We start from the raw sequence: 23,036 nt of genomic DNA, 5'->3' as shown, positions 1-23,036 counted from the left end.
AAGGCGATGGAAGCGACACAGACAGAGACACGCGTTCTTGTATCGCAAGCGATTCTATGGTGGCCATGGACCACGGAGGAGTACCAAAGCACCGCGACGAGGTTCAATGAAGTAGCCGAACATGAAGGAATCAGCGTTGAGGTCTTGCCTTTTGGCGTCAACGGCTTCTCTTCCTTTCTTCCCAATATCTACGGTTTGCATATCCGCGTCTGGGACGTTACCAACACCAACGACCACGACGTTCTCTCCGGTTTCAGGACACGTCTCTGCGACAATACGGATCAAGATGAAGAAGATGTTTGTTGCATATGCCTCGACGCTCTGTACCGAGGATCGGTGACTACTCTCCACTGCGGCCACGAGTTTCATCCGGACTGCATTAGGCGGTGGCTCGTCCACGGCCAGAACTTCTGCCCCCTCTGTAAAGCTCCGGCGATCCGGTGACCAGGCATAGCACATTGCGTGGTATTTACGTTCGTGTCTTTGAATGCAAGATTCTCTTAGTTTGAATTTGTCTATCTGGTTTTAGAATATAAGATTACAGAGTGTCGAGTCTCGGTTATTTATTCTATTCTACTGTCGCCTTGTTTATTCTACTTAAGCGGACGATGCATTCGGTTCGAAACTTGAAAAATCGGGCCCCGTGTTAACCTTCCTTTGACGGAAAAAGCTGCCTGTTCTCGGTGTGGAGCCGCCGTTCTGATCAGATCAATAAGCGGTGAAAAAGGGCTACCTGGAGCTACTGTGTACTGATAAATAAATAAATAAGGTTGTGAACTGGAAAAGGCTGCCCTTGAAAGTGCGTTAGCTGCCGACTGGTCGGATTCGGGGTTCAACAAGTGTATGAGTTTCGCGATCGAATGCATCTGATATTGAGGTTATTCACCTTGGCGACGGGATTATAAGTTTTTGAGACTTGACGTTTGTGGTTTTGTTGCTTGGTCGGATACGTCGATAAACATTTGGAGAGTCGAGTGTTTGGATGTGTCGTTTATGCCATGTTTTGTGTTGTGTTTTGGTTAACTGAGCGATACGAATATTGTAATGTTGATTGAAACACCAAGTTTATATATACAAGGGGTTTTTTATGGTTCATATGTTTGGAGTTGTGTGTATTTATTTCATTTGTAATTCAAGTTTCCATTCTTGATACAAATTTATCAAACATACAAAAGTTAAATACTGCTAACTAAATAAGCTGTTCCAGATTCTTAAAAATCAGATAACTTAATCCCATCTCAGATAAGAAAGTATCTTTTTGAGACTTTAGTCAAACTCTTTTCAATATCGAAAAGGATCATTATTTTTGGCAAGTTTATTTAGTATTTCTTGGATAGTAATAGTATATCTCATCTAAACAGTTTAGAAGATCTCGTTTATTTTGTTTGTTTAATTTCCCAAAGCTAATCTAAAGATACTCCCCATGAAAATTTCCATAATCAAAACGCAAAATCAGATACTCCTTACCAAAATATTTATGCTGAAGCTATAAATCTTCAACCCCTCGCCTTGATTATTTCTCATACTTCTCTAAACACCAAATTTCTCCCAATCAAGATCAAAGGCGATGGCAGCGACAGAGACAGAGACACGCGCTCTTGAATCGGAAACAATTTTATGGTGGCCATGGAGCATTGAGGAATACCAAACGACAGCAACGTGGTTTAATGAAGTTACCCAACAAGAAGGAACTACCGTTGAGATCTTTCCTTTTGAAGCCACCCCTCCTCCCGCCTTCTCTTCCTTTCTTCCCATTTGCTACGGCTTGCATATTCGCGTCTGGGCCGTTACCAACACCCACGTGGATTCCCCCGATTCCGAAGACGACGTTCTCTCTTGTTTCAAGACAAGTCGCTGCGACGAAACCCATCAAGATGAAGACGAAGTTTGTTGCATATGTTTAGACGATCTGTACCGAGGATCGGTGACTAGTTTGGATTGCGGCCACGAGTTTCATCCCAACTGCATACGGCGGTGGCTTGTCTGCGGCAAGAACTTCTGCCCCCTCTGCAAAGCTACAGCAATCAAGGAGCCGCTTCACATAATGCTGGACTCTCTTAGTATCAATTGACAAATTAATAGCAACTTTTTTTATATGAATTTGGCAAACGTTTATTGGTCTATATATGTAACGATTTTATTAATCTTATTGTTTCATCAATTCTTGGATCCGATTTGTTAAGGGATGCACTATTACAAGTTACTACAACCATAATACTATGTGCTTTTTTGTCCGAGTCATCTTTTTATCGAATAATACGTAGATAGTACTGTTACTTACACAAACGTGTTTAATTATGTGTGATATGCTATAACATTAATCAAACTATAACTATGTAAAAATTATAGTAGTAAGGCAAAATATAAAGAATCTTCCCACAACTGTTTCTGGATGTTAACACCGAGAAATACCCACAATTGTTAATGGTTGCCATTGTTCTTGGCTTCTTGCATTAATTTTTATACAGTCTCTCTCTAACTTCTATGGGATTAAATAAAAATTAGTTTTAATATTTGTGAATAAATAAGATTATTAAAAGTAATCATAAAAGGCTGTTTAGTGGAGAATTATTTATAAAAATAAAGTAATTTACGAGTAAAGTTTAAACTTTTTATTTCTGAATTTGTTTTATTAGCATAAATTATATATGTAGTATAAATGCAACATATATAGCCTTCAAATATAGTTTACGTATTGATTAATTTACTTTTCAAAACTATAGTAATTTATAAATATCGCCTTACAGTACACCGATTCGAGTTAACAAATCAAAATCTAATAATGTCAGCAAATCTAACCATGTACCAATTTGGTATTTTTGACGTGTTTGCTGATAAATAATAGAAAAAGACAGAAAAGAGTGCAAAAGGGCCAAGGTGTAGCTACCTCAAGTCAGTTCAAGCCAATTTTTCCAGCCTCAATGATCCAATTCTGCATATGAAGCCATTTTAACCACTGGCATATATGGCACCTCTCTCTCACACATTGAGTTATAGTTGCTTACTTGCTTTAATTCATCTTATAATTCTCACATAAACACATCAAAATTGGGTGGAAAATACGACCAAATTAGTAAAATGATCATGTCTGTAATCCACCTTGGAGTGGTTGATCGAGGCCATTTTGAGCACTAACATAAGCCACACGAAAAACATCATACTTGATGTCGACCGCAAATCCATCAAAATAAGGAAGGATTCGGTTTCGAAAATCCGAGGCTAAAACGTACGTGTAGAACGAGTGCAGTGACTTCCACACCACAAGGCCTACTATTTTCGGCATGGTTTTCGACTTGAAGCAAACGCCGGCCGCCGCGCCTTCCATTTTGAGAAACTGGTCTTTAAATATGGCTAGAAATGCGTATGCACAGCTCAACGCGTTGGATTCGCACTCGCCGGACAGGATGGCCGAGCTCATCGCCACCACGTCGCCGGTGAAGAACTTGGCCGCCGGAGAGCCGTCTCTCGATTCTCCCGCGTATGCTTCGAAGAAGCTGTGGTCGATTAATATGGCCATGCTTTCGACCAAATTTGTTAGGACCGAAATCTGGGATGGCGATAAAAAAGAAAATTCGTGTGATTAGTTCGAGATAAATTTGGAAAATCATTATTGATAATAAATAATGAATATGTGGTTAATTTTTTGAAAATTGAACAATTTATATCCTAACACATGATTATTTCGACTTTGCATTTGATTTTTGCATATTGTTTGACTCAGTCACATTACGTGCTTTTAGCACTAGCAAATATTAATGGCAGATTCAAGCAGGGTTAAGGGAGAGTCTGACTGATTCTATCGGAGGCCTATGAAGGTCTGTAAACACCATTAATTTCGATCTTTAGAGTTGTTGCTGACCCAATCCTTTGGTATATGAGTTTATTTCCATTGTCAGCAACAATCGCCACACCCTTTTTGCCTTCCGACGACAACGACAACCTTCTTCACTGTATTCAATCCTACAAGTTTCATTTCATGGATCGGCATAGAACAGTTCTATAAGTGAAATTGAGTGATTCCCCTTTTGTTCTAACTTAGAAATTGGCGAATTGCCCATAGATACTAATAAGATCAAGGAAGAAGTATTCTGAATCAATGAAGAAGTTCATTTTTCAAAAGCATTATCAATCTATAAAAAAATTAGAAAGGAGATTTTTTGAACTGTGCAAAATCCTTAACAATCCAATGGACCCCTTTCCCATCGAATCAGACAAACTAAAGAAGGGAACCGCGTTGGATTCTTACGCTTTCATGTAACAATTAGGCGATTACTACAGGAATGAACCTAATCTGCAAACCGCAATATCGTCCCACAACACTCACTACAACAACACACAATTTTATGATCTCAAGTTTCACAAAAAAAAACTATCATGAATTAAATAGGTTTGAACTTTACTTACAAGGGCAGCAATTAGGAGTTGCTTGTTCTCATCACTCCTCTTCATCCAAGCCCCATACCATACAATCTGCAATAGACACATAACACTACTAAATCTAATGACATCATCAATATACACGTGAAAATGTAACAGAGAAATCGAGAAGAACCACTTCTCGGGTCGGGCTTACCATGCTCCCATGAATACTAGTAAATATAGAACTATGAACACAGCCAAGGCCGTCAGTGTATGAAGAAAACTGCTTCAGAGCATCAATAAGAGAATCTGCGCAAACAATTGTTGGTCTTAATATGAAGAAGCTTATGTCCAAATTTCTGCTGTTAAAAGGAACATAACATGCCATTTTTTTATCTCTGCTATTTCCTGCTTTCTTCTTAGAGGATTTATGAATGATTATGTATATATATATGAGAAGAAGATAGGGGACAAAAAAAAGTTAGAATTTTCTTGTGTTTGAATTTGAAGATGGTCAAAGTCATATCGAATTGATTGGTCATAGATTGGCTTCCTCTTGAGACCAAAATTATGAAGAAAAAAAACTAATGAAAAGGATGTTAAAATTTGAAGATAGTCAAAGTCATATGCTGCATTGTGTTAAGGTTCTAGAATCGTCCTTCAATTAGACTTATTTTACGTGAAAAGTTTGTTATGAAATTTCAATTGCGTGCTCATTATATAGATACAATAATTGGCAGTCACGAAAAAGAATTTGGCGTGTTTCACTTTATAATATTTACTACTAGTACGTAGTACCACTAGATAAGTAGGGTTCAAATTAATTTGTAGTACAATAAAAATTGAAAAATTATATTAATTAATTTAAATAATATGAGTGAAAATAGTCAAAGCTCTTAAAAAGTGAAAATGATGTGCACTTTAAATTAATTACTCCAAATGAAAGTTTCTTATTTTTATGGATGAACTGCACATGTACACTAATTTTTTTTTTCTTTCAATGGTCCAAAAATAGAGACGCAAATATGAAATAACTATAATTTAAGGGTGTAAAAGAAATTGTTCATAACTTGAGATAAATTATCTTAATCTTTTGTTTTATTAAGATGCTTCTATTTGTGTTCCTAATTTTAGTTGGAATACAAATAATGAAAACGTTTTTTCAAGTATTTCTTATATATTTAAAAGTAATTTAATATCTTGGGTCAGTTGTTCCATCTATTGAGGTGCTTACAAATCAGTGCGGGGAATAGGCACTGGACCCGCCGATAGATATCCCTAGTAGTAATTACCAAAAAAAAGTATAAATTAACATCTTTAATTCTATTTTGAGCCTTTTTTATAGTGACATAAAATTGTTTTTTTGAGTGGAGATATTAGTATTTATTAAAACAAAATATTCAAGAAAGGGTTATAGGTCAAAATACTTGGTAATATTTCGGTTTAGCATTATTATCTGATGAAATTGTTTGCAAGAAAATAAAGAAACAAGTTCTGTAATGTTTTTGCTGCTAATAATTATTAGGACGGTGTTCACTTCTCTACCAACCCATTATAATAATATTATAATAATATAATCACATCTACACAATCACACTCCAAAATCCACAGGAAATATTGGGTGATAGTGAAACTATTGACTGTCGATAGAAATTTAGAGAAGGCATTGAAAAATAAAATAAATTCGTGACACAAAATTGAAAATAAAAATCAAACATAAAAGTCGTCCGAAAATTCACTTTCGTAATACAAAATGATTCCAACCAATCAAGTGCTATCTCTTGTACATGAAGCAGCAGACTGAATTTGAATTTCAGAAACTTGCATATTAAAATAATAAAACAAGTACTCCGAAGATGACCCATTTTTTGCGTAACATAAAGTTTTATGCAGTTTTATTTTGTGTATTAAGCGAAGAGAATAAAGTTAGAGAGAAAATAAAGTAAAGATAAAAGTGTTTTCATTTATAGTAATAGATCATCTTGGATGAGACAAACTAAAAAGGAAAGTCTAGAGAAAATAAAGTAAAGATAAAAGTGTTTTCATTTATAGTAATAGATCATCTTGGATTAGACAAACTAAAAAGGAAAGTCTTTAGTGGAACGGAGGAAGTACTTTTTTTGTGATGAAAAAAATCCATTCTCTCTTATTCGTTCTTTTCACTCCAAAAAAGGATAAGATTTCATACCAATAATGAGAGATAATTATACACTTATATGAGTGAAAGAAGAATAAATTAATGATGGTGAAATTACCTAAGAGATAAGGATGGAAAAGAAAGTCTAAGCTAGCTTTTCAAATCATCTATGAAATCAAATAAATAAATATTCCCTCCATTTTAATAAACATGAAACATTTATTTTTTGGCATGTGATTTTATGTAGTGTTGTTTTGTGAGTTAAAGAAGAAAGAGTAAAGTAAGAGATATGGAAAAATAGAGATAAAATTATTTCTATTTTAGAAAATGTTTCATTTTTAATGGGACAACCTAAAAAGAAAAATGTTTCATTTTCAATGTGACAGATGGAGTATACTATTAATGATTCTATTGCCAAGTGTTATGATACAGTATTATTATTTTTAATTTTTTTGGTTACAACAAAGGGCATAGCCCTTAAAAAATTAGCCTATCCAACTCGAACATATGAGGTTCTCAAACGATCGCTCAATAACAAGTTTCTTACCCCAATTGGTGGCTCATCATGTAAATACATACCTATATCCCAACCTAACGACCAACTTGCCAAAAAATCTGCAATTGAATTAGCCTCACGATATACGTGTTTGATTCACATACCATTTTCTGTCACACATACTCCAAATATTTCGAATGAGACTGAAACAACTTCCATCCTCTCTATTCGAGTTAATCATAAAGACCACTGCTTGGTTGTCACTCTCGACTTCAAGATTTCGTATTCCGTTGTCCCAGGCAAGCTACAGACCATCATATATGGCCTATAATTCAGCCACAATTACCGAGCCATGTCCTAAGCTCCTGGAGTATCATTTAAACCAGACCCCGACATCATTCCTAATAACACCACCGGCTGATGCCACTTGAGATACTCCCTTCACTGCCCCGTCCGTATTGAGCTTCCAGCTACCTGACGTTGGGGGGACCAACTAACTAGCTTGCTCACTGGAACTTTGGTCTTGACTTTGCGTGTAACATAGTTTTGCACAGCTCGCGCCCAAGACCTGGCTTATCATGCTATCCACCGACCACGTCTCACCCCCAAACACTTTAGCATTCTTGTTTTCCATAGTCTCCAACAAATTAAACCAAATATAGTACTCCAAGAGTAACCATCTACTACTTTGCTTAAGTTCAAATTTTCAATCAACCAAGCCTCAAATGAGATAGAGATAAACCTGAACCAAATATCTCTTGGGAATATCTTACTCCAAACGGAGAGGCAGTCGGGCAGCATCTCAGGACGTGATCAATGGATTCTTGTGCTCCCCCACAAACAATACAAGTTGCATCATCAGTAATATTTCTGCGACACCTCTCAACATTGGTAAGTAATCGGTCTTTGAAAGCAAGCCATAAAAACTGCCGAACTCTCTGAGGGCCTTTGTAAATCCACATCGAGACCCAACAATGTACCCCACCGATCACGAGACAAATAGCCATATGCTTCCGCCACCGAGCACTTCCCATTTGAAGCAGTTATATTAATCTAGGAAATTATTTTTGTTGCCTTCACATAGGGGAGGATCGGTACGGTATACCGTACCGAGAGTGTCATACCGCATACCGTACCGAATGTAGCGGTATGACAAAATTCCATACCGATACCTTATCGAATTTTCGGTATACGGTATACCGAAAATTCAGTATGATAATTTTCAATACCATTATCTTACCGTTATTGCGATATACCGTACTATATTACGGTGTACCGAAATACAATACGACATACCGTAATACCATTATACATGTTATAAAAATATATATTATAATTTTATATCCAAAATATATAAAATTACATTTCCAAGTGTTCAACTATTTGAAAAAAAAATCCAAAACAATAAAATAAATCCAAATCCAAAACAACCAAACCTATACCCAAAATATTTAAAATAAAATTTCAAGTGATCAACACTATCTTGACTCATGTTTGCATCTACTAAATAATAAAAATATAATTATCATACAATATATAAGACAAATAAACATAATAAATTTAAGTAAAACAACAACACTTATTTTTTTCAAATTTCGTCAATTTCTTTATATAACTCAAGATCATCATCAATTGGATCCTTATATAAGCTAAACTTATCTCCTTTGAGCCAATCATTAGTGCACATGTACGGTATATACCGAAGATTCGATATACCTCAGTATAACGCATGTACGGTATATACCGAATCTTCAGTATACCACGGTATACCGCGGTATAGGATATTTGATACCGTTACCGTACCAAAAGTTTTCGATACGGTCTCATACCGTACCGAAAAATACGGTATACCGAAAAACCGGTATTTTCGGTATTTTTTCGGTACGGTAAGTCCTGTATTTCGGTATGTCGGTATTTTTTCCCACCCCTACCTTCACATAACTAAATTATTTTTTTGGGCTTCACATAATTTTTTGGTGCACCATTTTACTTGGGCCGAGCGCAAGGAAATGTGTTTAACCACGGATACGTTGGGATTGGATTTTTAATATTTAAAACTATTCGGTAGAATTAGGAAATAAGCAGCTCATCAATGTACTCGAATTTATGTGAATATATTTTAGTAGCGAAAATTATAAAGCATGCCTTCAAACAAATTTTTACTATTGTCGCACTTTAATTAAATTAATCCGAATATCATAAATAAGGAAAAAGAATCGAGTTGACGAATCAAAATATAACAATCCCAACTATTTACAACAATATTACTAAATCTAATCCAACAAAACCGTCAGATTATAGAATATATCCACAATATCTCGTTTATTTTTTTTCCAAAAATGAACTTCCGAAAAAAAGCTACGTACTTTGCATATATAGTTCTCCATGATGCATATAAATCCAGAACCTATAAAATTCCTTCCCTCTCAAATTTGTCGCAATCAAGATCAAAGGCGATGGAAGCGACACAGACAGAGACACGTGTTCTTGTATCGCAAGCGATTCTATGGTGGCCATGGACCACGGAGGAGTACCAAAGCACCGCGACGAGGTTCAATGAAGTAGCCGAACATGAAGGAATCAGCGTTGAGGTCTTGCCTTTTGGCGTCAACGGCTTCTCTTCCTTTCTTCCCAATATCTACGGTTTGCATATCCGCGTCTGGGACGTTACCAACACCTACGACCACGACGTTCTCTCCGGTTTCAGGACACGTCTCTGCGACAATACGGATCAAGATGAAGAAGATGTTTGTTTATCTGGTTTTAGAATATAAGATTACAGAGTGTCGAGTCTCGGTTATTTATTCTATTCTACTGTCGCCTTGTTTATTCTACTTAAGCGGACGATGCATTCGGTTCGAAACTTGAAAAATCGGGCCCCGTGTTAACCTTCCTTTGACGGAAAAAGCTGCCTGTTCTTGGTGTGGAGCCGCCGTTCTGATCAGATCAATAAGCGGTGAAAAAGGGCTACCTGGAGCTACTGTGTACCGCTGCCTCCAAAAAAACATGAAAGCCATTCTACTGATAAATAAATAAGGTTGTGAACTGGAAAAGGCTGCCCTTGAAAGTGCGTTAGCTGCCGACTGGTCGGATTCGGGGTTCAACAAGTGTATGAGTTTCGCGATCGAATGCATCTGATATTGAGGTTATTCACCTTGGCGACGGGTGATTATAAGTTTTTGAGACTTGACGTTTGTGGTTTTGTTGCTTGGTCGGATACGTCGATTCACATTTGGAGAGTCGAGTGTTTGGATGTGTCGTTTATGCCATGTTTTGTGTTGTGTTTTGGTTAACTGAGAGATACGAATATTGTAATGTTGATTGAAACACCAAGTTTATATATATACAAGGGGTTTTTTATGGTTCATATGTTTGGAGTTGTGTGTATTTATTTCATTTGTAATTCAAGTTTCCATTCTTGATACAAATTTATCAAACATGGATCATCCAATGATTACAAAAGTTAAATACTGCAAACTAAATAAGCCGTTCCAGATTCTTAAAATTCAGATAACTCAATCCCATCTCAGATAAGAAAGGGAGTATCTTTTTGAGACTTTAGTCAACCACTTTATTGCTAGGCCAACAATGCTTGATGAGATGCCTCTAATTCTGTTATTTGCAAGACGATTTGAGTTGTCGATTGAGCCAATAAACTTAGTGGCAAATCTGGATACCCGATCCCTCGGCTTCAAAATCGACCATGTGAAATATGGAAAATCATTCCATACCAATCAACTATAACTGTATTAGACAAACTGGTATTCATCAGAATGATCAAAAGTATCAAATCAAACACAGCCATCGCCACCCTAGATCACCTTAACATGATCTGACTACACAAGACAGAAAGCAAGATAGGAAAATATCCAATATTATACAGTTTTGGACCTTTTGGTACTAGCTAGTAACCAGGATCTCGCTCTTCTATGTCGGAATATCATGTAGAATAGCCTTTCAACGTTCCAAGCTTAACCGGTACAAGATGGGGAAGAAAATAGTTTTAAAAAGACATCAAATGCGCACATAATTTTCAAGTCAGTGATCATATCTGTTTCAAGTAAATCATTTAACCAGAGCAGTTTACGTACATAAGTTATAACACATGGGCTTTTGCATAAAAAGATGTGGTAGAGAGCAGCAACGAAGTTGACACTATAGCTGCAGCACATGAATGACTTAACACGGCGCCATATGCTTACTACTTCATTCGGAAACTAAACTGATTTTCATGAATAAACAGTGGGGGCAGCAAGAAACTTACAGCCATGTTCATCCACCATTCTTCAATTACAGACCACTGTTGCACTGCTTAATCTAAAATACACCTTCTTCAACTTGCTGGAGTGTTAAACACCAAGAACTTTTGACTCGTTGAGCAAAGTGTCATTGCTCCAGATAAAAATCGTCTGTTATCTCAGGCCCGCACCAGTGGCTTGACTGGTGGAAGAACTGATGTAGTTACCACAAGCCAGTACGCTCTAATGTAACGACATCTTTCGAGATTCAGTGAGGAAGTTCCTTCACTCACAGCATTGATTGTCTCCTAATTTTTCGTCATTTATAACTAACAAGAAATTCAAAAAGTTTAGCAAGCAAAATACCAATAGCTGGAGTTGCTGGTAGCTTAACTGTGTTAAATCAGGTGGAAGCAACCATAAGTTCAGCATTATAGCCATATTAGGTAATAACACTACAGATAAGTTTTATATATTAGGGTTAATCAAGCTTTTAACAAAATAACTATGCGACAATCACGACCTAATCCAGCACATAAATACAATCTATCTCGGCAAAAGAAACGAGCAAAGCAAGTAAACTATCATGATTGTCAAAAAGCACAAGTAATGGAACTAAACAATCAAGAAACTGCAATTAGAGTTGAAAAACTAAGCAAACTGAAAAATGCTTTGAATAAAATAAACCTTGTTCAAACACTAGGCAAAGCTACCAATGGTCTACCACTAATTCACAAACAGATTCATCATCTACTCATACCCTCAGAATCTGTAGCTTGTTCGAAAACGCAATCGCCACCCAGTCAGGCTGCGAATACGACCACTGCAGCTGCTCAATCTCCGCCCCGGCAGTGTAAGCCAGAATCGGGTCCAAACCGCCCTCCACTGGCTGCCCCATCGACGAGAGGTCCCAAATCAAAGCCTGTGAATCATCCCCCGCGGTGCAAATGTGGCAGGAGCTATGCGGAGCCCACGCAATCGCATTCACACCGGCCTGATGCCGCTGCAGCTCCACAACCGGCAGCGTCGGGAAGCGAATATCCAACACCACGACCTTGCTACTGTCCATTAAGATGGTCGCCATGTATCTAGGATCCTGCTTATTCCACCCGAGCCGCACCAGCGGCGTGTCCGGCTCGGAGCTCTCGTAAATTATAGTCGAATGCTCCTTATCGCGGAGATCGAAAACCCTAACCGTGCCGTCGGCGGAGACTGACGCGAAAACGCCAACGCCGCCCCACGCGATGTCGTAGACCTCCTTATCGTGCGCGATTAGCTGCGTATCTACAACCTCCTTCTCGATGTCCCAAATCGTGCAGGTGGTGTCGATGCTGGAGGTTCCAATCCGGCGCGGCTCGGCTTCGTTCCAGTCAAAGGAGGTCAACGGACCGGAGAACTCGCTGTTGCGGTTGTTGTTGAGGAGGCTCTTGAGCTCGACGCGGCGGGAGGGGTCGGAATCGGAGATTTGCCAGAGGCGGAGGAAATCGGAGGAGGAGGCGAGGAGATCGGGGCGCTGGCAGTCCTTGTCGGGGACGAAGATGAGCTTGGTCGGAGGGTAGGGGTGGTCGAAGGAGAGGGCGGGGTCGGGGCGGATCTCGCCGGTGGAGTCGTCGAGCTGGACGATTTCGACGCGGTTAGGGTACTGCTCGAGGAGGCTGGAGATGGCGAGGCGGTATTTCTTGTCTTTGCGGAAGCTCCAGTTCATGGCGTAGATGTGCCATGGGGCTTCGTACGTGTAGATCTCCGGGCGGCGCTGCTGCTCGTCGGAGCCGTCTTGGTTCGGGTCGCTGATTGCACCCATTTTTCGGCGTGGATTTGGCTCTCTCTCTTCACTCTCCAACAGTAGAGAAGAAATGCCGCACGCGTGCGGTGGTTGTACCTTAACGTACAAATATTTTATTTGGATGATAAATATGTCTCCTATTTCAATAATTCACTTCACTCCCAATTTATTATAAAATTAATATAAAAAAATATACCTCGTATTCCATTAACTTTTTCAACTTACTATTTTAAAATTTTTTTAATGTGAATCCTAATATAAGACGGAGGGAGGGAGTAATTTCTACTTTCACTTTTTAATCTTTACCAGTATGTAGAGTTAAAATTGTTGAAAATGAAAAGAAAATTAGGAGTTATAAATTTATTTAAACATTTTGTTTAACAGAAGATTCCATTCTAAATGAAATTGATATTGCATTCGAGTTAAAAAAGAAATGAAATTTCTATTACCGGATGATTTGAACCTCAAAGAGAGAAAATGAAATTGCATTCGAGTATAAAAAGAACGAAATATCTATCTACAAGTGAAAGAATTCATTTTCTTTTTCAAAATTTAAAGGAAAATAAGTCCCTAATAGGAATAACATGTCAAGTCATCATCCAGTTTAAATAGGATTATCGGTTTTTTTAGGGATCAATGCTAAAAATACAACAAGAAAATGATAAATGTATCATTTCAGCAAGTCACAAAATATACAAGACAAAAAAATGAGAGTTAAGATTAAAAATACCATCTATATTCAACTTCGAATTATCAAAAATATTAACCATAAGAAAGCTTGGAAGTGAAATCCAATGCAACAAGACTACACAATTGTGAGGCGGATTCAGTAGCTCATTTGCAGTTCCTAACAACATTATTAAGTTGAGATTTTCATTAGATGCACGATTATGTGAGATAATTATAAACACTTCAATTGATTGAAAACATAGCTTTCATTTATTGAAAGTAAAGATAAATATAAAATACAAGTAGTACTATTAGGATAGTTACTAAAAATGAAACAGACAAAAATGATAAATTCAAACAAATTGGGGCAAATACAAAATATACGTATCTTCGCAGGTCATGAGCTGTGATTGGTCAATTACTTAACCTCAGATAAATTCCACGAACGCCCTTTTTACAGTTTTATAATGTTTCATTTCATTTGGCGCTGCAATTTCATAAATTTCTTAATCAAGGCCAGCCACCATCTCACCAGCTGCAGATTTCCCGCAGCTTCTACCAATGGAGTAAAGAAGAATTATACTATAGTAGTATTTTTTTAATGCACTACTTTATTGTTGTCACTGCACGCAAAATAGTTAGGGTTTGCCATTGCAAATCACCATCAATTCGATCTGCTGCGTCGTTTTGAGAATTTGCCTCGCCGCTTCCGCCAATCCTCGCCGTTGGTGGTACGTTTGATTTGACAATTTTTCCCTCTGTTTGGTAATTTAATCGGTATTTACTCAATATGCTGAAAAATGACGCTAAGATCAGTTAAATTGGTAGAGTTGGGTTTTCGTATGCTCATTGATGCGTTCTTAATCTAAATGAAGTTTATGCATCCGATTCGAGTGATTTTGTGATGATTAGTTTTATCTTCCGATTTTCGTGCATTTTAGGTTGTGAAGGTAAAGACAGTAGCATTGCAGCTGGATACACTATCTGTGGCTTGTATACTGGCAGTTTGGTTCATATTGGAAGTGGATTTTGTGACCGGCGCGTGGATTTATCCGTAGGATCTCTGTTACGTTTGTGGGAGACACGTTTGGCTCTTGATGTTGAGTTCTGTCCATTTATCCAGCTTTCAAGGATGAAGAGGTCTAAAGGTGACTATTCGAGTGCAAGAAGGTTCAAATTATCATACATTCTGTTGGCTGCAGCTGGGTTGTATTTGATCCTTATTTTCTTCAAGTTTCCTGATTTTTTGAGTGCAGCTGTTTTAAGTGGGGATGAAAGTGCCAGTGTTTTCGATGGATTTTCAATGATGGATGAAAAGAATGCTGATATCAGTAAATCGCGTGTTAGTTCTGATGGGTTCCACAGAATATTACATGATAACGAAAATCAGGATAATCACCTAAAGCCAGAACAAATCAATATACAAATGCAAAGAGATCACAAATCGGTAACAAAGGCCTCACAGCAGCACTATGGTCGAATAACTGCTGATATATTGAGACGAATGAATAGGACCAAAAACTTATCTGTGATGGAAAGAATGGCGGACGAAGCTTGGGCATTAGGATTGAAGGCGTGGGAAGAGGCAAGCAAGTATGATGATAAAGAGATTGACATGAGTACTATACTAGAAGGGAAGCCTGAGTCATGCCCTTCTTGGGTTTCAATGGAAGGAGAAGAATTGGCCAAGAGGGATTTCCTTATGTTCCTTCCTTGTGGTCTTGCTGCAGGCTCATCTATCACAGTCATTGGAACTCCACACCAAGCTCACCAGGAGTACGTACCACAGCTTGCTAAAAGGAGGATTGGCGATGGTCTAGTTTTAGTATCACAGTTCATGGTTGAGCTGCAAGGATTAAAGGCTGTGCATGGGGAAGATCCACCTAAGATTTTGCATTTGAATCCTCGATTAAGAGGTGACTGGAGCCATCATCAAGTAATTGAGCACAACACATGTTATAGGATGCAGTGGGGAACAGCTCAGAGGTGTGATGGTTTGCCTTCCAAGGGTGACGATGATATGCAGGGTATGCTTCAGTTATTGCTCTTAATCTGCTAACACTGCATCCATTTTCAGGATACATTTTTTGTATATCTCAATTTTTGGAAGGATATGAAATGTCCTGATTCCTGACATCATATCATATGGTGACTGAAGCATATTTCTTGCGCAGCTGAGGCATGAAGAGCTTCACATTAACATTCCAGTTGGAATCTCCAGATTATCAGTGTTATTTTAGTTATAGGACCACCAAAGCATGAACTCCCAAAATCCACCTTTATCTTTTATGTTTTTATGGTCTATAATCCCTGAAATGTGAGGCTATTGACCTGCCCTTATTAAATGGAAAGTGTCAAAGTGGTACATACTAATTCGTGTATTTCATTAACTGAACTAAGGTAACCTTCATGATGTGAAGTACAGGCTCTCATAAAAAAGTATGCCTCTATCTGTTATGCCGTTCTGGATTGTTTGGTGTTACAAACTTATGATGCTCATCTACTGATTTTGTGATATCTCTTCTTTCTCTTTGAACTTTGATCTTATAAAAAGTCTAACATGTAATCCTTGCAGTTGACGGATACTTGCGGTGTGAAAAATGGATGCGCAACGATGTCACTGACACAAAAGAGTCCAAGATATTTTCATGGTTTGAGCGCTTTATAGGGCGTGCTAAAAAACCAGAAGTAACCTGGCCATTTCCCTTTAGGGAAGGACGAATGTTTGTTCTGACCATTCGTGCTGGAGTTGATGGATATCATATAAATGCAGGTGGGCGTCATGTGACATCATTCCCATATCGAATGGTAAGTACTAGCAGTTTTCACTGCATACCATCTACATTTAGAGTTTCTATTATCAATTTTTTGTCGGATATCTTAAGGTAGATGCGGAAATTATACAGATTCTTACTATTATTTAAAATTGCTGTTCATTGAGCGAAATTTTATCAGATACGAGAGCTATCCTTAGCAATCTACTTGTAGATTCCTTAGTTCCTAAAAATCCTTAAAGATAATCTAGTTTCTTGATCCTATCGTTACTTGTCCAGGGTTTTACACTGGAAGATGCAACAGGGTTAGCAATCAAGGGTAATGTGGATGTTCATTCAGTATATGCTACCTCTCTGCCAACCTCTCATCCAAGTTTCTCACCCCATAGAGTATTAGATTTCTCTGAGAAATGGAAATCCCATCACACACCCCAAGGTGGCGTTCAACTCTTTATTGGGGTTCTTTCAGCCACCAATCATTTTGCTGAGCGTATGGCAGTAAGAATGACATGGATGCAATCTATGTCAGTCAAGACCTCTAAAGTAGCTGTTCGATTCTTTGTTGCACTGGTATGTCATATTTTTCTTTTAATTGCGTCCAATTCTCTGGGTATATTTTGTTTGGTCATCAATTTACTAAAAATAAATAGGATAAATTTTTTCAGGAACCCTCATTGAACTGTAAACTCAAGTTACTCAACTGTATCTCTACTTTTTTTTCATTAATAGTCATTCTAAAACTTCAAAATTTGTAAAATATATGTGTATACATACATGCAGTTGTGTTTATGTATATCTGCATGTTTTTTCTCCTTTATTCCTCTGAAACCTGTCACATTTCAGTTCCTGCTTCTTAACACTAACCACCTATACTATGGATTTCGAGGCATTCTCTGCTGTATGTAAAATGACAACATAAGTAAAATATGGTTTTAGAGATGGTTTCAGAGTTTCTGGCATATATTTGAGCATTAATCATCCTGGAAAATAATCTGATAATCTCTTGGCTTCTGTTTCTTGTATCCGAGTTTACTTTTTTCCATTGAGATGCGTATTTGTACTGCGTGTCTGGTGATTCATAGGTTTTTTAATGTGTAACATAGATACGGAGGCATTTTATTTGAAATGGATTGCACATGTGTAACACATGAAGTAAGAGAACACACTATTGCAGGATGTTAGTCATTAGGTTTGGCCAAACTTGTGGAGAGTGTGTTTATATTACAATGAAATATAAATATGCAGTCCTATTGTACTCTTTTCTAATTGAGATGCAAAGATGGTGAAAAGATGGCATTGGCAAATATATTTCGGTTTGGCGAATGGTGTAACATTTTTTGCATTGCTTTGTTTATGGTACTATGAAACTTGGTGGGCTGTCATTTGTCAGTAAGCGTGTTTCTGCAATTTAATCTGTACTTACTAGCTACAGTTTGACCCACTTGAAGAGAATGTTTCTGTAGAACACAAGGAGTGAGGTGAATGCAGTTCTGAAGAAGGAGGCTGCTTACTTTGGTGATATAGAGATTTTGCCATTCATGGACCGCTACGAGCTAGTAGTTCTTAAAACTGTTGCCATTTGTGAATATGGGGTATGATACTATCTCTCTATTTCGTTTGGTCTCTTGTAGTAAGATTTCAACATTTTCTAACCGGCCCCTACATTTCATTCTAGGTTCGAAATGCAATGGCAGCATATATTATGAAATGTGATGATGATACTTTTATTAGGGTTGAGAGAATCTTAAAAGACATTGAAGGCTTGTCACCTACAAGGCCGTTGTATCTGGGAAATTTGAACCTATTGCACAGGCCTCTTAGGACAGGGAAGTGGGCAGTCTCTTATGAGGTTCGTACATTCACTTGTGTAAGAACAAACACGGTTCATATCTGTGCCACAATAAGTATTGCCATATCCACAATCATTTTTACTCTATAAGATTGTCCTCCTCTCTAACCACAGGAGTGGCCCGAAGAAATCTATCCACCCTATGCCAATGGACCTGGATACATAATATCAAGCGACATTGCCAATTACATCGTCTCTCAAAGTGAAAATCATAGCCTACGGGTTAGTAACATCTTGCAACATTTGATCATTTCTCCCAGAGGAACATTGAAATTTACTATCTTATTCTTAACTCACCCTGCAGCTATTTAAAATGGAGGATGTGAGCATGGGAATGTGGGTCGAGCAGTTCAACAGTACAAAGCATGTTCAATATTCTCATAATTGGAAATACTGCCAGTACGGATGCATGGAGAACTACCACACTGCACATTACCAATCCCCTAGACAAATGGTATGTTTATGGGACAATCTGATGAAAGGGCATCCTCATTGCTGTAATGTTTGAGGTAGGCTGCAAAATTTGTCTCGGCGTACTTACCTAGTCACTGTGTAACTCCGCACTCCATGATTTTGTCGATTAGGATGGCCTTATGCTTGACAATGTCACACTTCTACGCAAGGCCTAGGCCAGTAGAAGTTGTATCCCATCATAGTATCTGGTTGTTAAATGTTTTTAAGGTTTACCCTGATTTTCACCGATGCTCGAGTGAGCTGAGCTGTCCAAGCTGTATAGGATGGTGTAATGTAATGAAAGAGCACTTCCCAGCCATGTCCAAATTTTGTGGAACACTGATCTTGAAAACTTGCGTATGAAGTAGCTGTGTAGTTTTGCAGTAACATTCTCATTAGTTACAACATCTGAAGTTCACTATATAGTTGCAGTGTACCAATGTGGGTTTGTTTATTTCTTTTGGATGCTGATAAAAAGGATAATGTATTGCTGATGCTAAGTTTTGCGTATGAGCCTCAATCGAGCACACGTCTCATTTTATCAAAACCAAACCGCTCTTGGTCCAAACTAGATCTTGGGTTTCAGCTTGGACTTGGGAGCAAATTGGTTTTGATTATTTATTGAAAAAAGAGCTACGAGTCGTCGCGCTAGTTTGAGACTTATCTGCAGACAAAACTTAACATCGACAATACCAATTTGGCATCACTGGTTAAGACAAACAGCTCTGTTGTTACTTGAAGCCTGAAGGCAATAGTGATCGAGTTTTAGAATTTCAACATGAATTGTAGGAACTAGAGTTCGAGGTGTTTTGTTTTACACATTAGTATTCGAGTTTTAGATTTAACCAAGCTCCCTCATGGAGTAGAGTACGATTTTTTTTGGAAATAGTCCAAAAAATTGATTGGTTACAAAGTATGACACTTCATTAGGACAAAAAACTGTCTGCGTCATAAGCTATAGGTAGTCAGTAGCTTCTGACTATTTGCAACTCTTTGGCCAGGGGTGATCGGCGGGAAAGTAAAGTTGGCAAGGAAAATGATTCCTGGGAAAATGAATTCCGGAAATATGATTTTTAATAACTTTACTTTCCCGTGTTTGAAAAATATCAAGATTTGAAAGTATATATTTGATTTAAACGCTAAACTAAAAATATACTTATCATTTTTTATTTATAAAAAATAATAATGCGTATTATTTAATAAATTATTAATTACAAATGATAATAATTATTTATTTTATTTATTATTATGATGGATAGTTTAAATATGGATTATACATCATAATATATAATAATATAATAATAAATAAGATTAATATTATTATTATTATTATCATTATATTTACTTAATTTTTAATTGAATAAATTTTATAATTTAAAATTTCACTACAATTTTATTGTTAATTACTAATTTATAAATTAATAATTATTATATTATTATATAATTATAATTATATTTAATTATTTGATAAATTATTATTATTATGATAATAAAAATAAAAATAAATATTAATAATATAGTTATAATTATGATAATTTGAATTATAGTTATTTATTATCCTGAAATTAAGTATGATTTATACTTTTAAATTATTTTTAAAACATTGTACTTAATAATGATGATGATGATGATGATGATGATGATGATGATGATGATGATAAAAAACTGTACTATATTGCATTAAATATGTAAAAATCCTAAAACTGGGAAAAAGAATACCTAAGAAAAGTTAGGATTCAGAATCCTGAAAAGTTGTACTAACTTTACTTGTTTCAGGATTTTGATTACTTTCTCAGTTTGATTAAAAACGGAAACAAACATAAGAATTTAAAATTTAAGGAATCAGATTACTTTCCCAGACATAATCCTGGCAACCAAACATGGTCTTTAGGAAAAAATTCGATGACTAATTTGCTTTGGGCCCACGTTAGATGCAAATAATTGGTGGCTAGATTTTGTCACGTTGGATATTTATTAAAATCAATTTGTACATTTAGTGGAAGTTAGTGAAATGGACAACAATGAATTTTTTTTAAGATAGAGGGAATATGAGATTCATGTCCTGTTATTAACTCATTTTGTTGAGTAGATGAAAATGAAAATTTTTTATAGGACAAAGGGAGTATGAGATTCATGTACTATTATTAACTCATTTCATTTATACATAGTGTTATAAAAAAAATGAAATTTATATTCACTTATTTTTTTTGTAACACACTAAATTAATTTTTTAAAAATTGCGTCCAAAGGACTGAAACTCGCAATATTTCACTTTGGCGTTCACATTAAGATAGTAGGTTTGAAAGCTAAGATTTGAAATTCGAAATAGCCGTCACTATTTGCAGCGTCCACGTCCATTGTTTTCCCAAAGCCATGTGTATAACAATTATTTCTTTCATTTTCATTTAGATAAAGTGATAGTGGTCTTCACTCATCAAGATTTTATTCGTAATGAATCAAAAATAAATATTATTATCACGCGTCGATTGTAATTTTTGTATGTTTATATATCAGTTATTCAATTGGGACCCATATTAACTAGAATATTGAAAATATTTGCATATTGATAATTTGAGATGGATGTGTGGACGATTATGTTCCACGCATCATTTGAGCCTTGAGGGATGTTGTTGGGGGGGCGGGGGGGGGGGGGGGGGGGGGGGGGGATTTCCTGACAGACATTATGTAATGAATAATTCGTACGTACATAAATTAGATACTCTTCCCTCCGTCCGTCTGCCATTAAGAGTCTCATTCTTTTGCGGTACGAGTTAGGTGAAGATGAGACCTTATTACCATTTATGGTAAAAATGAACCGGTACTCCTATTCACGGATGTACTAAAATAGAAAAACGGGACTCCTATTCGCAAATAGATGGGAATAAATTTAATAAAATTAATCGGTGTATTGTGAATTCAGAAAGAATTTTGATCTCAGCTTGAGAATATTTGTCCCAGTTTGACTAAAAGTAAAATTCAATGTAATTTAAGCTCTACTTTTATGTTAGTATATTTATTTTAATACTAAACTATAAGTGAAATGAATTCATGAAATATGTGATTTACTTACATAATACTACTCCCTCTATCCATGAAAAATAGGATACATTATGAACTATACATGTTTTAATGTGGAATTGATAAAGTAAGATAGAAAGGAAAAAAAGTAAGAGAAGAGTAGTGTTAGTGGAATGTGTGATCCATATTATTAGTAAGAGAGAAAGGGAAAAGTAAGAGAGAAGTTGAAAACTTTCATTTTTAAATATGCTCTATTTTTCGTAGACAATTAAAAATGGTAAATGTGCTCTATTTTTCGTGGATGAAGTGAGTATATTGAATGATAAATATGATATACGGACATATTAGAAAGAAAATATGACATATTCATGTATGGAAGGACTATTTATTTGTTCTTGATATGTTTTTTTCACTGTAATATGTCTTTTTATGTCATTGATAATTTTCTAACGAGAAATTTATTCATTATTCGTATTTAAAACTAAAACAAAATCTAGTGAATGAAAAATCGAACAAAAATGTATCAAAAGTTACTCCTATATAGATTAAAAGTTACTTTGAAATGATATTGAATAAAAAGTAAGTAGTGGCATGGTTTTCAATACTTTCCCCAAAAATGGACTTACCGATTGGCCGCAATTTGTCGGGTAAAAGCATTACCAAAAGCCATAGATAAAAAAAGTAATAAAAATACTCGTTCACTATAATCTTGTATATGGAGACAACCTTTTTCTATTACAATCATACATACTACTTGATCAAAGAACAATATTTTGTTTTGTAACATAATAGTATTATAGTAGTATGTAATAGAATGTTATAGAAGCACGTATAGCCACACATGGCATGCTATAAAATACACACAAGTAATAATCAATGCCACACACCTAACCTAATAGTTTGGTGGTGTCACTTTCTAATGATTTATCCACACAATTTCAAGATTTTATCAGATAGGATAGTCGACATGGATTTTGCAATTTGATTTCTCCATTAATATTTTCATAAACATGACACACGTACTTTTTTGTATTGGTCCTACTTTATTTGACTTGTAATTAACACACTTGACACTACTTATATATCTAGTTGGGGTTTGAAATTCATTAAATACAGTAATTAATGTTCGCAGTTATAGCATAGGTGTGACCATTCTTTTTTAGGGAATAACCATTTATCATAACATACAATAACGGCAAGAAATCTAGCGAAAAGGGTAATTTAGTTACTAGACTTAGGGCATCAACAATGTATATTATC

General features: G+C 36.4%; 3 protein-coding genes across 7 annotated transcripts; 1 reads left to right on the top strand and 2 right to left on the bottom strand.

Moving 5' to 3' along the window:
* Window positions 1-1,471: 1,471 nt before the first annotated feature.
* LOC121754146 lies at window positions 1,472-4,763 on the bottom strand. 3 transcript variants are annotated; one of them, XR_006040554.1, is made up of 4 exons: window positions 4,574-4,763; window positions 4,405-4,470; window positions 2,888-3,547; window positions 1,472-2,035 (listed from the first exon to the last, which is right to left on the bottom strand). XR_006040554.1 is itself a non-coding variant. In XM_042149493.1 (3 exons), the coding sequence occupies exons 1-3, from the start codon at window positions 4,745-4,747 to the stop codon at window positions 3,083-3,085; spliced, it is 705 nt and encodes a 234-aa protein (XP_042005427.1). In that variant the 5' UTR covers window positions 4,748-4,763; the 3' UTR covers window positions 2,881-3,082. The 3 variants fall into 3 exon arrangements, 1 of the variants encoding a protein (XP_042005427.1); XR_006040555.1 differs by having other exon boundaries at window positions 1,473-2,007; XM_042149493.1 differs by lacking the exon at window positions 1,472-2,035 and having other exon boundaries at window positions 2,881-3,547.
* A 5,653-nt stretch (window positions 4,764-10,416) lies between these two features.
* On the bottom strand, window positions 10,417-13,096 carry LOC121753799 (WD repeat-containing protein LWD1-like). 2 transcript variants are annotated; one of them, XR_006040498.1, is made up of 3 exons: window positions 11,991-13,096; window positions 11,257-11,559; window positions 10,417-10,736 (listed from the first exon to the last, which is right to left on the bottom strand). XR_006040498.1 is itself a non-coding variant. In XM_042149058.1 (2 exons), the coding sequence occupies exons 1-2, from the start codon at window positions 13,029-13,031 to the stop codon at window positions 11,554-11,556; spliced, it is 1,047 nt and encodes a 348-aa protein (XP_042004992.1). In that variant the 5' UTR covers window positions 13,032-13,096; the 3' UTR covers window positions 11,043-11,553. The 2 variants fall into 2 exon arrangements, 1 of the variants encoding a protein (XP_042004992.1); XM_042149058.1 differs by lacking the exon at window positions 10,417-10,736 and having other exon boundaries at window positions 11,043-11,559.
* Window positions 13,097-14,113: 1,017 nt separating this feature from the next.
* On the top strand, window positions 14,114-19,147 carry LOC121756008 (hydroxyproline O-galactosyltransferase GALT2-like). 2 transcript variants are annotated; one of them, XM_042151461.1, is made up of 9 exons: window positions 14,114-14,413; window positions 14,624-14,830; window positions 14,939-15,709; window positions 16,258-16,490; window positions 16,736-17,026; window positions 17,920-18,048; window positions 18,132-18,305; window positions 18,420-18,527; window positions 18,610-19,147. In XM_042151461.1, exons 2-9 carry the CDS (start codon window positions 14,815-14,817, stop codon window positions 18,811-18,813), a joined length of 1,926 nt encoding a protein of 641 aa, XP_042007395.1. In that variant the 5' UTR covers window positions 14,114-14,413; window positions 14,624-14,814; the 3' UTR covers window positions 18,814-19,147. The 2 variants fall into 2 exon arrangements, with proteins under 2 accessions (XP_042007395.1, XP_042007394.1); XM_042151460.1 differs by having other exon boundaries at window positions 14,624-15,709.
* The last annotated feature ends 3,889 nt before the right edge of the window (window positions 19,148-23,036 follow it).

Source organism: Salvia splendens, chromosome 11 (genome assembly GCF_004379255.2).
Source record: "Salvia splendens isolate huo1 chromosome 11, SspV2, whole genome shotgun sequence".
Lineage (NCBI taxonomy): Eukaryota > Viridiplantae > Streptophyta > Magnoliopsida > Lamiales > Lamiaceae > Salvia > Salvia splendens.
The sequence above is the reverse complement of the archived record's forward strand: the minus strand, read 5'-3'. Positions and strand labels throughout refer to the sequence as shown.